This window comes from Micrasema longulum, unplaced genomic scaffold (genome assembly GCF_059751315.1).
Source record: "Micrasema longulum isolate JH-2025_06_02 unplaced genomic scaffold, ASM5975131v1 h1tg000311l, whole genome shotgun sequence".
NCBI classification, from domain to species: Eukaryota; Metazoa; Arthropoda; class Insecta; order Trichoptera; family Brachycentridae; genus Micrasema; species Micrasema longulum.
Window position 1 is genome coordinate 77,560 of NW_028277515.1, and position 14,832 is coordinate 92,391.

Consider the following 14,832-nt stretch of genomic DNA (forward strand, 5'->3'; position numbering starts at 1 on the left):
AACACAGGTACTGTAAAACTAATGAGAGTAACAAGTGAAATCTACCGTCAAGCTTCCAAAGTACATATCTGATCGTTTGTGCGTCACAGTGCATGCAGGTATACTTACAGGTATACTTTTCAGAATAGGCATATCGCGTCGCGCGTGTCAGCCGAAGAGAATTATGATTTCCGGTTCCGTACTTGTCTACTCATTCAGGTTCCCAATATGAGATAACGTACATTTCTGATTGATATAAAATATTTTTATTTTTAATTTTATTGAGGAAATCATACAGTCTTGAAAAATAACACCAATTATTACAAATTTATATCTATTTAGTATGAATACAAAAACAAAGAAAAAAAGCAAAATACACGTATACGGTAAGGATTACATTTTTAACGTTTCGAGACAAATTTGGTTGTGAAAAAATATTTCAATCATTTCACAATTTAATTTACATAATTTTAGTTCGGTTATGAAAAAACGATGATCAAGGGAGGCTCGGGAGAAGGAAGGGAAGGGAAAACAATTTCCATTTATTGTAAATTAACATCGCCGTTTATATCTTCCTCAAAAAATAAATATAAACATCTTTAAGTGCACCCAGCGAATAGCCTGTTCCCATTGTTCCCAGTGGGCTGGCCGATTAAACGTCTATTTTGTGTACATTATGGGGAGTAACGTCTTTCAATAATGCGTTTTTTTTTTTTTATTGGCGAAAATTTTCAGAACAAAGTACAAATTACAAAAACAGTGTACCTACCTCAGAGTAATAATGCGCCAAGATATAGAGGAGCCCAAACGTAGGAAAACCATTCTATGACTATTGGGTATTAAGTTAGCTACAATTCACAGCAAAACAATGCGCCGTACTCAGGTCGAGAATTGCCAAATGGATATTAATTTGCATTGTAAATACTTTTAAATATTTACCTGTGTATTTATTTTTGCAGGGTTATTCCAGTGTATTTTTCTTTAATTCGCCTATATTTATTTTATAAAACTAAAAATACACGTGTGTGTTTATTTCGTTTATTTATTTATTAATTTTATTCACAATATACTTTTGTTACATTTATTGAAACATAAATCCCAACCCAACTGTATATACTTTATTACTTATATGTGTATATGTACGTCATGCGCGGTCCGTCTATATATTGGATGGAACTCATGCTTCCCTTGAAATTTGACTCTAAACAATCAGTATCTATTTTCTTTTTATTAAATAAAATCAGCCATAAGTTTACTAATCCTTTAAATAACCACAAAAAATAGTTTATTATTGGTTTGTTGTTTTAATCGAAGTTGTCTGAGAAGGATTTAATGTTCATTCATCAATAACGTCCAAAAAATCGCGATAACCCCCACACACAACCTTTCGACCGCGCAGTCATGTGCGAACTGGTATAAAATACACCGCGCTTTGTCTGATTTTGGATTATGGAACTACGCAAGATCTTTAGTTCCTTTAGGGCGGGACGTCAATACAGAAATTTCAAGTCCACAGATGCGCAAATAGAGATATTTAATATCTCTGGAACCAATCCTAACAAACACATCCAGGTTCATTTTATATGTATTGTGACGGTTTTATAATAAATTTAGACGTAATTTGAATTTCTGTGTTAGTAGTAGGTACAAATTTTACCTTTATATGTACTTATTACCAAATGACTGCTTCCCTAATCGAAAACTTCACCGCACGCTCCTGATGTACATGAAGGTGCAAATTATGAAAAAAAATACAGCTTTCCCATAAAAAAAGTATTCCCTCGACGTCTTTGCCCGAAAATAGTGAGACGATATGCAGAGAAAAAAGTCAATGTGACCACGAACCATATCTTTCTTTGCATAAAAAAATAAGCAATTTTTTTAAAAGCCTGAATATGAATCATTTGGGTTTGTCTCAATATTTATGTTTTTGTGTATTGACACTGGTTTTCGAAAAAATCCTAAGAAGTCTTCTGAGGGGTTTTTATCGAACATTCGCAATATTATTTCAACAATGAAGAAATCCATAAAGGGGCAAAGGAATTTGGATAAATGGAAAATAAATAAAATGAAAACAAAATGTTAATGAGGTGAAGCAAACATTAATACCTGAGACAACAAAGTTCTGTGTGTCACTCGGAACTTTGTTGCCGGTAAATAGTATATGCATGTAAAATTGTATCGACAAATGCTTTCAAATTGTATGTTTTCTAGTATGTATCTTTGTTGAATTACCTAATAAAATAAAATAAAATAAAATTTTAAAAATATGCAACATTGTTGTCTTGAATCTACAGTCGTCAGTTGAAATCATGTTGCATTCGTACCAGCTAAATTAGACATTGTACAGACTTGAAATTGTCAAACATCGTAGAATGTTAAAAATGGAACCTTTTTGCATCAAAATGTCAAAAAGTGAAAAAATGTTAGTTAAACCATTGTTGTTTTGAAGTCACGTAGTGCTACGGACTCACGAAGTTGAGGTCGAAGGTTCGATCCTCGATCTAACGTGTTCCCATTTTTTAAAAGTGAGTTGTTTACAACTCCTTGAAAATGCCCCAAAATTTGAATATTTGAGCAAACCAAAAGAACGCAAATATTTATTTTTTATTAAAAAAAAAACATTTATTAAGGTAGTTCCCTCCAGAAATAAAAATAAAATTAATTTAGAAAACGGCCAATGTTTTACCTTTCTGCACACTTTGTACGGAGGTAAACGACCCTGAATTCAAATTTAACATGACTCAAGATACATAACTATTACCTGTACATAATTAAATTTCTGATCAAACTTACTACCCTAATATTCTTATAAGATAGGTTGTAGTGCTGACGTCAGTGGCCAAATAAGAATGGTCTTTACCCACTATGGCTTGGATGTTGTTATAACGAAACTCGACCGTTTGCTTGTAATATGTACGTACTGTGTTTCAATATTATTATTATGTAACTTGAGTGCCAGGTACCTCTTTTTGTATTTACATACATAAGTCATGTATGTATAATATAATGTTTTGTTCGTGTGTGATTTCCACCGATGCCTTTCGTATGGAAATTTTGTTGTGACGCAAAAGGAAACGAATAGGTACGTCTTGAGTTAAAACTTTAATGCAGAAATATAAAAACTTTTTGTGGCCAAAATTCGAAAAATACTTTGATTTGCAATATTTAGTAAAAAAAATTTAAAGGATATTGAATAAAGACGTATTTTTTTTGCTTATCTGAGTGCAATCATTAAATTATTACATCGTCAATATATATTTATTTTAACTAATACCAGTATATCTCAGTAATAATTAAATAATAATTCGCTTGCGCTTAAAGAGACGCCCTTTAGCTTTATTACATAGAACAAAAGCGTTACAAATTTTTGGTTCGGTTTTTAGTTTAACAACAAACATGTAACTGACGATTTCAGTTCGCGCTTGCGATTCTCAACCTGAGTACCTACGGCCCATCGTATCGCTGTAAATTGTAGCTAACTTAATGGTTGATAATCATATAATGGTTTTTGTCCGTACGCGCGACTCTATGATCCAATGGTGTATTATTACTCTAAGCAGTACACATGGGGGTTCAAACTATCAGTAGGGTCGCACTGAGTCACATCTTGCTGGGGAGTGATTCTATAAAATGCTGCTAACACCCAGTTGCATTCCACTGGCAACACTACTGACTTGTTCAACTCGTTAGCGTCTACGTCATGAACCCTGGGCAATGGGCAATGGGATTACACTCATAACGGTGTGATCACAGCAGATAACGAGAGGATGAAAGGCGAGTTTCTGGCGCCTCAAAACTAAACCCAACTAGCTAAGGGAAGGTAACCCCGACAAAAATATCCACCTGAGAAGGCAGCGGAAAACCACTCTGGTCATTTTTTCCTAGGAATCACTTTGGCGAGTACATACAAAAAGCCGTTGTCAAGGCTGCGGAATATAAGAGTAGCGCATGACCGAGATGCTTTCGCTGCAGTGATCGCCAACGTCAGCGCCGTCGGGGACCTGGCAAGGCACCGCTTCGATATGGAACATATCCATTGATATTTAAAATTTACAAGACTCACGTTAAAGACATCGATGTTGTAAGCATATTGGTTTGCAAGTACATGCATCCGCACTACTGGTGAATTCGTGCTGTAATTGGTCGATGATGAACCGCAGTAGAACAAAGTATTTCATCGGGTAACTCGACCAGGCACTCGCACATTAATCAAATTTATGAGTTCACAACAATCGAACATTGATGTTATTATTTTTAATAAAAAAAGCAAGTCGTTTAATTTTCGTCTGTTTTCTAATGTTTGGATGTTTAAGTAATCATTTGAGTATATGTAATTTATGTATTCAATCGGTATACTTAATTTAAAATTGATAAAACGCAAATATTTATGAAGAACTCTTTCGATGTCCTTAACATGAACCCTGTAATACGGTAACCATATAACTGAGTTATACTCGAGTTGACTTGGCACTAGGGCCATATACAATGTTTTCATTATTTTTACAGACTCAAAATCCCGTATCGTTCGCAGCGAAAATCTCAAAGTTATCATGCCTTGGTAATGTTTGTAAATGTTTAATAAACCTCAGTTTTTCATCGAAAAGAATACCCAAGTCTGTCATCTCTGTAACTTTTTGTTATGGTGAAGAATTTATTTTATACGTGAAAAAGGTGGGATTTCTGTTGCGGCAGATTGTCATAATAATTTATTTTTTTCACACCAATTATACAAATTATTAATATTTGATTGCAGATTTCCACAATGACTAATTTCCAATAATTTAAAAAATAATAATATCGTCCACAAAAAGCAAAACTTCGACATCACGGAAACAGGATGTAATGTCATTTACAAAAATTTGAAACAGAACAGGCCTAAGTATGTGATAAAAAATATGTGTTATCGTCTGCGATTAAAGTATTGTTTTAAATGAGGATAATGTCTTAATTAATATTGAAAATCTACAGGTTGCCAACCCCTGGCCCAGAATTCTTCGGGTGTGGAGTATTAAGAAACGCTTATTGATTTTACCGAATAAAGTTAAGAATGAAACTGGATGGTGTGTAAATTACTTCAACCACGCGAAAAATAGTTTCTTTTGTAAATTATTTTACGTGTAGTGCCACATAAATTTGAACGGAGTTTCAATCATCTGTGTTTGTAATAAGGCGTACGAGCTACCGACATAATTCATAATAAATAATTATTACCTATATAATAATAGATATTTATTTTTCATATATAAGAAGTTTGTGAGAAAATATCCATGTTAATTGTATATTAAATAAAACGCGTGCATTTTTCAATAATTTACTGGCAATTTGCATGACAATTTAGTGTGCTAACACAAATAAATTTTTAAAAATCTAAAAAATGTAACGAATGTAAATTTTACGTATCGAGCGAGCTATTGAAATAAAATTATGTTTTTATGTACCAAGAAATCACTCTTAATTTAAATCCATAAATGTGAAAATCGCACTTGAGAAATTCAAATGTAAAAAATATAAAAATTAATATTGAAAATAAATACAAACAATAAATAGTAAATAATTTTATGTAACGCACTATAACACCTTAAAAATAAAAATTTGGTTAATGATAATTTTATTTACTCAAATAAAAAAAATATCGTGGCATAGTGATTATTATTCCATTGTTATTTCTAAACCATTTAACACTAGAACAAGCTTCTTTGTCAAGGTTTACGTAACTAATGAATTGATTCCTTTTTATTTTATTTCTATCATGTTCACTAAATACTACACGTGGACCCAATAAATCAAGTGGTTTTTTCTTACACGAGTGGTAATTTGTTATCATTATTTTCGAAGTAAGCCAGGAGAGGACTAAAAGAAATATTGTTTATTTGGTTATTAATTATTGTTTCGTAATAGTGTGAACAAAGGTGTTTTATTTATTTTATTATAATGAATAACCACAAAGTTAGTGCTTCAAATATAAACTTTATATTAAAATAATTGCTATTTATTACAATCACCACCGTTTATATCTTTCTACAAAAAAAATAATCTATAGTGTTCGCCCAGCGCCCAGCCCGTTCTCAGTGAATGATGAAACTAGCCGATTACCTCAGTTTATTTCTTTATACAAAAAAGTGCACTGTATTTTACATCTTTAACCCACGTCAGCTTTTTCGGTACTAAAACAAGCTTGCAGATTACAAATATTTTTTGAAGATTCTCTATTTAGAAACTAGTATTTCTCTTTGACTATTTTTCTTTGATAGGATACCGTTGAAATATTATGTATCACATAGGACATGTGGCGTTCGCAGTGGCCGTTTTTGGCCATTTTCATTTTAAAAGAAATCGGCCAGTGCTCACAGTTGACAGTTACTGCTGAATGTCATTGTGGTATTTGTTAGTAAATTTTTGTACAAGTATTGTATTAAAATAGTGTAGAATAAAGTACGTATATCGCGTGGTTAATAACAATTGTTGTTTAAGTAGTTTCTTACAGAACCATAGAAAAAATAGTAATTTATAATTATATTACTTATATATTATGTATGTACTTATATGCAGGTACAATTTAATAAACATGTTTTGCAGATTACCTGTAAAATAAGTCACGGCTCGCCATTGCCTGATAGTGGTAAAATAAGGTTGGTATTCCTATCCGTATTTTACCGCTATGCCTTGGCGTAACTTTATACTACCTTTATGAGTAAGACGCACATTTTTTTTGAAGGTATAAAGTAATTTAAATATTTGAAAAATGTATAGGTACGTGATAATAAAAAAAATATGTTGAAAAGAAGAAATATTACCATCTTTCACCTCTTCATACCGTGAATTTTTGGACCACTGTTTGACCAAATGTTTCAAAATACGTGTTTGAAAACTTAAATTAATGAACACGACGTTACAGCACTGTCTCCTGAGAAAAATTTTAGCACAATCTTTTAAGAGATAGTGAATGCCGTCCTGTAATGAAACTGAGGACGTGGAAATCCCAATAATGAAAATGAACAATGTCCAACCTGAGGTGCGCAGAATCTCCGCCTCTGGCGCGTACAGCACGCGGGGACGACTCTTGCTGCGGGCGCGGCGCGCGCGCGCGGGCGGCTCCTCTGGGGCGGCGGCCAGCGCGGCGCGCGATCGAGAGCGCCGCATGGGGGATTCGCCCCCCGGCGGCGGGGCGGCACTCGCGGCCCCCACGGCCCCCACGCCCAGGTAAAATGTCTCCACGTCGGCGAACTCGTTGCGCAGCTGAGAGAAACTGCGAACCTAAAATTTAAAAATATGGTTTAAATGTGCAAATAAATTAATATGAACACAATTTTTTTTAACGTCCGCGTTCGATGGGATTGAACCATTTTATTAAAAGAGAAATTGAATTGTTACATACTTTTTAATTATTTTAATAGTAGGCAAACAGTACTCTGCTAATATAAAATAAATTTTCCATTGCAGGATTTTTACCTAGAGTCCTTAAAATATAGCTTGATTAGAATGACAGCTGTCAAAATAATTTCATTAGTGATGGGAAATTACTGATCACTGATCAAATCGATTTTATCAGTTATTTCATGCAATCATTAAACTCTGTTTCCGAAAATTCATACAAAAAACGCAAAAACAAGGCTATTATAGTGTATTTAACACAATTATTTACAAAAAAATTAGACATTTATACATTTTTCATGAACAACATCAAATTAATGTTTTTTTTTATTCTATCAATTTACATTGATCAATTTGCCTCATCTCTAGCGTTTTTGCGAAATGATGTAACCTTGTAAGAACGTCATTAATAATTAGGTTTATTTTAGTTTTCTTTTAGTTTTAAAGCTGATTTTATATATTGATGTTGATTTATGTTTCAAGCATTGTTTTAAAAAAATAAAATAACAAGCCAGATACAAATGATTTTTCGTGTGTCAATATAAATAATTCCTTTGACGTGACTACAACGTTATGTCGTCACTTTTTCTGACAACTGTCATTTGAATCATCTTACATTTTAAGGACTATAAGAGTAGATAATCACTTAACAAATAAAAATCTATCCAACCTAATTTTACAGGGCCAATTTTATGTAGATTTCTACGACCATCACCGGTGTGAAATCGATCAAAGATGCTATTTATTATAGATTATTTTTAATACAGAACATTTTTTTTTATTATGACAACTTTTATTTTATAATACGTAATAATGATAATATGAATCCTTAATCCGTCTTAAGAGAGGTGACTTATGCCAAAAATACAAAAATTAATATTAAAGGTGTAAATCCAGAACTATGAGTCCGGGAGAAAGAACGATAAATAAAATTAGAACCCTGGACAGGTGTTTCCGACTCGATGGCTACTATCACGTAAAAAACCTGAAAAAGGAAATCGAATGAAAATAAATCCAACTCATGGTGAAATATGATTGACGTGTTCGCCTACCATGCTAGAAGTCCCAGGTTCGATTCCTAGCAAAGTCAACCGAAATATTTATTTTTAATGTAATATTTATGTATTATTCGTAAGCGACACCAATATTTCATTGAGTGGGCTAAAACCTAAAGTGTAAGAGTAATTTACTGACATTTACATAACAAATGATCGAGATACGTTACAGTCTTATATTTAAAAAAAATATGTTTTTGTTTTATATGGTACAGTAGGGAAATATCACATACTACGAATACCGATAAAAACATGTAAAATATATTTAGAAAAATGAATTGTGTTTTCAAAATTAACATAAATATTGTAGAGATATAGTATAAATTTAAAAAAAAAATCATTTTTTGTGAAATTGTTAAAAAAAATATGTCTTTACAAAAACACGATATGTTTGGCCTTGACAATTGCAACGTAACGTAAAATATATATATATTTATTTATTCATATAAACATACATCTTAACAAAAAAATAATAACGTATTCCTAACTCTAAGTTCAAGAGCCCTGTGTTGAGTTGGGATACAACATAATAGAAAGTGGAAGCATACATGTTATTAAAGAATACTACTAATTACTAATTTTGACAAACATCTGGACAACACGCTTAATATTACTATAATAAATCTATGCAGTGTCTTGCAGCAGTCTCCTGAAATGGTTTCTTCCCTTAGACAAAATCCAAACTGATTCGTGACAATGTTTCATATAAATTTAAACGGTCATAATGTTTAAAACTTAACCGAAGCGTGACGTATTAGGGGCGTAGTTGCAATGAACCGTTTCCGCGGGAATTTAAAATAAGAAAGTCTTTCACGGGCTCTTATTAATTTAAAATTGTAAAAAATGAGATATTTCTCTATTGGCTCTGCACTATTTAGCAATTTTACCGGAATAAATTTAATATTATTTGGTTTGCCAATGCTGTCTCCTATGCACCACTGGGTGCAGATGGGAAAATTATGATGGTGAAATCTGGAATAATTTAGAAAACTCCACCCGGTAAAGTTTATTTTATTTAAAATTAACTGAACTTATGACATGTCGGCTGGTTAAACAAGGTCACTTTATTTACCTATTTAATTTACGCGAATGCCTGTATTTATTGTCTATTCAATAATTTACATTTTTTAAATAATATTTTAAGTACTTTTATGTTGGTACCAATTCGCACATATAAGTATGAAAAAGACATTATCTTGTCATTTATTTTTATTTTCGTTGTATGATGAGGATATTTTGTTATTTATTATTTCTTTCTAATATTCCGACTTCCAAATTATCTTCATGTATGTAGCCTAAATACCGAAGTATTTCAAGGTATTCTATAAAATAAATCTCATAAGTTAATACCTTTAATTACTAACAATGAATATATTGTAGATCGAGTTCAAATTATGCTTACCTACTAGTATTTGTAAAAATATGTAGCAATATTTAACCACGAATTAAATTTTGGTGACTTGTAAAGTAATTAAGGCCATGTCATGGATAACAGTAAGAACCCAATTTGATTTTAAATACATAGATCGAAAGTTAGATTTTACTAAACTGACTACCTAGCGATGGAAAATAATAATGTTATTAACGATACCTACGAGTATTACTTATGTATTAAGGCTTTTACGATTTTGAAAATTACAAAAACCGTAGTTTGTTTTCATAAAATTAAATATATATGTTTTATTCTCATTGACAGTAAGAAATAAAAGATAATATTTTGGAACATACAAATAATTGTAGACAAGGAGTTTATCAAGATGAAAAAATATTACAAATAAATATTTTTGATTAAAACAACTAATGAAAAGTATTTGGATTCTTAGGAGATGAAGCAATACGGTAAAATCTCAGCAAGTTTCAAAATCAATGCAGAAGCTACAATACAAAAGTTTTCTTGAAATTTCGAATATTACCTCTTGTCCATTAACAGCGAACATTCTTTTGGCGCCACTCATTTTAAGAACTTGTCCCAAATCTTCTAGAACTTCTTCGAAAGGCTGTGTCGTTCTTAAATTTAGAAGCACTCGACACTAAAAAAAAACAATACATTTCGGATGATTCCAATATACGAGTATGTCGTCGTTATGGCTGATCACATGTACCGTAAAACTAAGAGACGAATAATATCTATCTTGTATTGGGTTTTAAATTTGTCAATAAGAACCCAAATTCAAACTGGAATCTGGTTGGAATAGAATATAACCCGAGATATAAAGTTACCTCATAATGCTAGGAAGTTGAAACAAAGATCGAAAGTAGTCAATTTGAGAAATTTAAACGATTTGAAGGAACCAGAGAGAATAACATCACTTTTATTTCATGTCAATATGTGTAGGAATTTCACAAAATTGTTTCGCAATTTAAATCATTTCAATGATTTGATATCTAAAAATCAATCTCAAACTTTTGGCAGAAGAAACTTTCGGTGAATATGATTCTTCCAAGAAGAATCTAAAAAGTAAGCGAAAAATATTCAATACTTAAATAAAGGCGTTTTAAAGCATTTAAAATAATGAATATTTCTGAGGTTGAAAGTATTAAAAAAAACTTTTCATTAACTTAAAAACGCGAAACTTAGCATGGGAGAAAAATAACATTCAGTAAAATTAGTTTTCTACTATAGTGACACTTAAATTTTATTGACTTCACAATACGCATACCGTAGGTCTGTTTAATTTTCAATTATTTGTTTATTTAATTGTGACAGAAAATTCATTGATTATAGGATGTTTTAAACACATATTTTAAGTCCTTTCCAATATGTAAAATTGCGTACGGCATTTGATCATCCATATGCATTCTACATTTTTATTACACAGACGGCGGTATTACCTGCACAGTGTGGTCCATATTATTAATAATCCTGATGACCCGTCCGGCTGAGGGCTTGGTGCCCCCCGCGGCCGGCAGATCAGCCTCCACCACGGAGGCCTTACGGGAAGGGGCGCGCCCCCATCCCTGGGTCTGGCTGGGAGCTCCATACCACACTCCGTTTTTCTTCCCGTAACTTGCCGCCTGTAACAACATACAGTCTGTCAATAAAGAGTAGAAAACAAGGGAGGGCGCCACTGTTGTTTAAATGGCAATACTAAAAATATAACACATGCTGGAAATGTAAAGGTGTGTATCCTACAATTTCGTAAAATATTAATTACACAAAAATATTTTTTCATTGCAATATATATAGGTACCCACTGATCTCAAAATTAAATGAAATACAATAAATAACATACAAACATAACTTAATAGTAAAATATTTTTACTATCGAAACATACAGTAAAGATAGGATTGTTAACAAGTTGGTAGAAAAAAAAATAACATGTAACTTTAAATAAAATATTAGGTGGTTTCATGTAGACGGTGATATTCCTCGTGTTTTAAAGATTTGTATAGATTACAAACGGACAGACCGACGGACACTCTTCTTTATAATATATATATAGATAAAAAACATATTTAAATCTCATTGAGAATCAGATTCAGAATCTAAAAACTCAACACCCAAAAATGGATCTTCTTCTATAAAACTGAGTTCAGCTTCATCTTCCGTGTCGCAGGTGTCGCTGTCACCGTTATTTACTTGAATTATCAAGTCATCAATATTTCCATACAAGGTGTTTCAATCCTCATAATACTTTTTTTCAATTTTTTCTACACGTTGGCAACAATTTCTCCAGTTTTCGGAGCTGTGACCACGGTGTGACCATGTTCTCCTAGTAATTCATATATTTCATATATGGGCTCTGGCTTGTGTTGTCTAACCAATATTAACAATGAAGGTTTCCTTCATGATGGATCAAAGGGGGTGTTATTTTCGAACAGCCAATATTTGATATCAATAATTTTTGTTGCCGATGTTGGTGCTGTGTTAACAATTATGGAATGATAAGGTGCGTTATCCATAACAATAATAGATGGTTCTGATAAATTTGGAAAAAGTCTTTCCACCACCCATTTTCTGAAATTATGCCCATTCATTTCAGAGTGATAGTCTTCCTTTGTTTTATTTCCACTGAAAATCAAAAGCGCATTAGGCACGAAACCTTTTTCGCTTCCAGCGTGCACTATAATCCATCTTTTACCTTTTGAAATTTAATTCCGCACTCCACTCACATTCACCGATTGCCAACATTTTTTCAGTTTATATGAAGAATGTAGATAACTTTCATCTAAATAAACAATATCTTTTCTCAGATCTTCCGGCAACATTCTATTATCCATAATAACTTTTAAATACGCTTCTCTCTTCGCTGCAACATTTGTTTTTTCTATAAGAATTTCACGGTTTGTCTTGCATTTTTTATATACAAAACCAATCGACATTAAGGTTTTTCTTAAATATTCGTGACTACCATCAAATTCCACGTCTTCTTTTAATACAACTAACAAACTTCTCAGCGTGGGAACTTCCTTTCGAACTGTATTTAAAAAATGTACCTTCTGACGAATAGCACTGATATCAAAATTATCTAAAGCTTTCGGAGGGCGACCCTTTCTTATTTTGCCTGGAGTTTGGAATTTACCCCCATTTGTTTCACTCTCATTGACAATTCGCCTGATGGTACTTTCTGATTTACCTGCAAAAAGATTTATAAAAAAATATAACTATGAGAGCCAACAATATTGTATATATATGTAAATAAAATAAAATAATAAAACATGTTTGAAAAATTGGAATAAAGTGCATTCAAATTGTTATTATTCAAATAAAACTGAAAATATTTTTACTAAAAATATTTTTTTTGTATATCGTTTACAATATTTTGCATTCACAGTGTCATTATGCTTCTTTAAGCATTAAGTTCTTTTTAGAACTGTCAAAACAGCATGTAAACATAATCTCAAATAAAAAGTCATTTCAAGTGTTTTCATGAGAGAGTATGAGATGTTTGAGTGTTACAGATCTGTCGTAAGACGTAGCATTACATTGGCGTACCGGGAGTTCATTTCCAACATGGAGAACAATATCCTTTCAGATCCTAATACCTTTTGGGACTACATAGGGTCGCAAAAGGCGGATGGCAGAAAAGTTGATTTCATGACATGGGGTGAAAAAATGTTTCAGGGTGCAAACACAGCTGAGGCATTTGCAGGCCATTTTAAAACAGTTTATAACAATGAACCTCCCCTTTTGGATATTAATATTGCCAAGTAATGTTCACAGACCGGCGCACAGTTTATTGATGTTTAGAATATCAATGAAAAATATGTGGCCGACACTATCAATAAATTAAATAATACAAATTCACTCGGTCCAGATTTTATTCCGAAATTCTTCCAAAGGTTGTTTGGAATTAATAAAAAAACCAGTTTGATTATTTTATAATCTTTCTATTAATACGGGGGTCTTCTCGAAAACATGGAAGACGTCAAAAGTAACTCCTGTACATAAAAGTGGATCTAAGTCACCCGTAGAAAATTACAGACCTGTAGTAATTCTTTCTGCTCCAGCGAAGGTATTTGAAATTATAATATGTTGAATCGTCGCTTCCCGAGTAGAGCCATTTATTATTGATGAACAACGTGAGTTCAGGAAAGGCCGCTCAGTTGAGACAAACCTAATGGTTTTCACGAATTACATTGCGGAAGCTCTGGATGCAGGACATCAGGTAGACTGTTCATATAATGAATTCGCCAAGGCCTTTGACACTGTCGACCATAATGTCTTATTAAATAAGCTGTATGAGATTGGTTTCTTGAATGGCATGTTAAAATTAATGGCGAGCTACCTCCTAAATAGGAACCAATACGTCTCCTACGGTCTATTCGCGTTAGAGTGTTTCCATACTTTCTCGGGTATCCCGCAAGGCTCTAACTTGGGTCCATTGTTGTTTTTAATTTTCATTAATAATATTTAAAATGTAATTTTGAATTCGCGTTTTCTGTTGTTTGCAGATGACTTGAAACTATTCTTAAAGGTGACAAATTCTGAAAATTTTTGTCTTCTTCAAGCATATATATCTAATATATCTGAATGGTGAAGGCGAAACAAACTTAGGTTTAATATTTCCAAGTGTTCGGTCACGTCCTTTACTAGAGCGTAAAAAAACTCTATTTCAAACATCAAATGTTAAGGATCTGGGCGTTAGATTTGTGAGCACCCTAACATTTTATGAACACATAGATACAATCAGTGGTAATGCATTGAAGATGTTAGGATTTGTTCTGCGTACTGCCAGGGCTTTCGAAAATACCTGCGTACTGTGAACACTTTACAACTTCTTGGTTCAAAGTAGACGCGAGAGTGGCTCAATGATTTGGGGGCCACATGAACTGAAGTACTCTCTTATGATATAAAAAATCCAAAAGAAGTTTCTGAGATATCTCTACATAAGAGAGTGCGGGTATTATCCTTGGCTCTACCCGACCAAGTTTCTCCAGGGTATGCTTGGTTACAACAGTTTAAAGACTAGAAGGAATGTG

General features: G+C 32.7%; 1 protein-coding gene across 1 annotated transcript in view; it reads right to left on the reverse strand.

The window, feature by feature from the left end:
* The window catches only part of DCX-EMAP (Doublecortin-domain-containing echinoderm-microtubule-associated protein), a 108,116-nt gene that overhangs the window by 24,999 nt on the left and 68,285 nt on the right, over positions 1 to 14,832 (reverse strand). The window contains exons 4-6 of the mRNA XM_088224820.1: positions 11,241 to 11,423; positions 10,322 to 10,438; positions 6,990 to 7,236 (exon numbers count right to left, since the gene is read on the reverse strand). Of these exons, the coding sequence (XP_088080946.1) occupies positions 6,990 to 7,236; positions 10,322 to 10,438; positions 11,241 to 11,423 (547 nt within the window). The remainder of the gene's footprint in view (positions 1 to 6,989; positions 7,237 to 10,321; positions 10,439 to 11,240; positions 11,424 to 14,832) is intronic.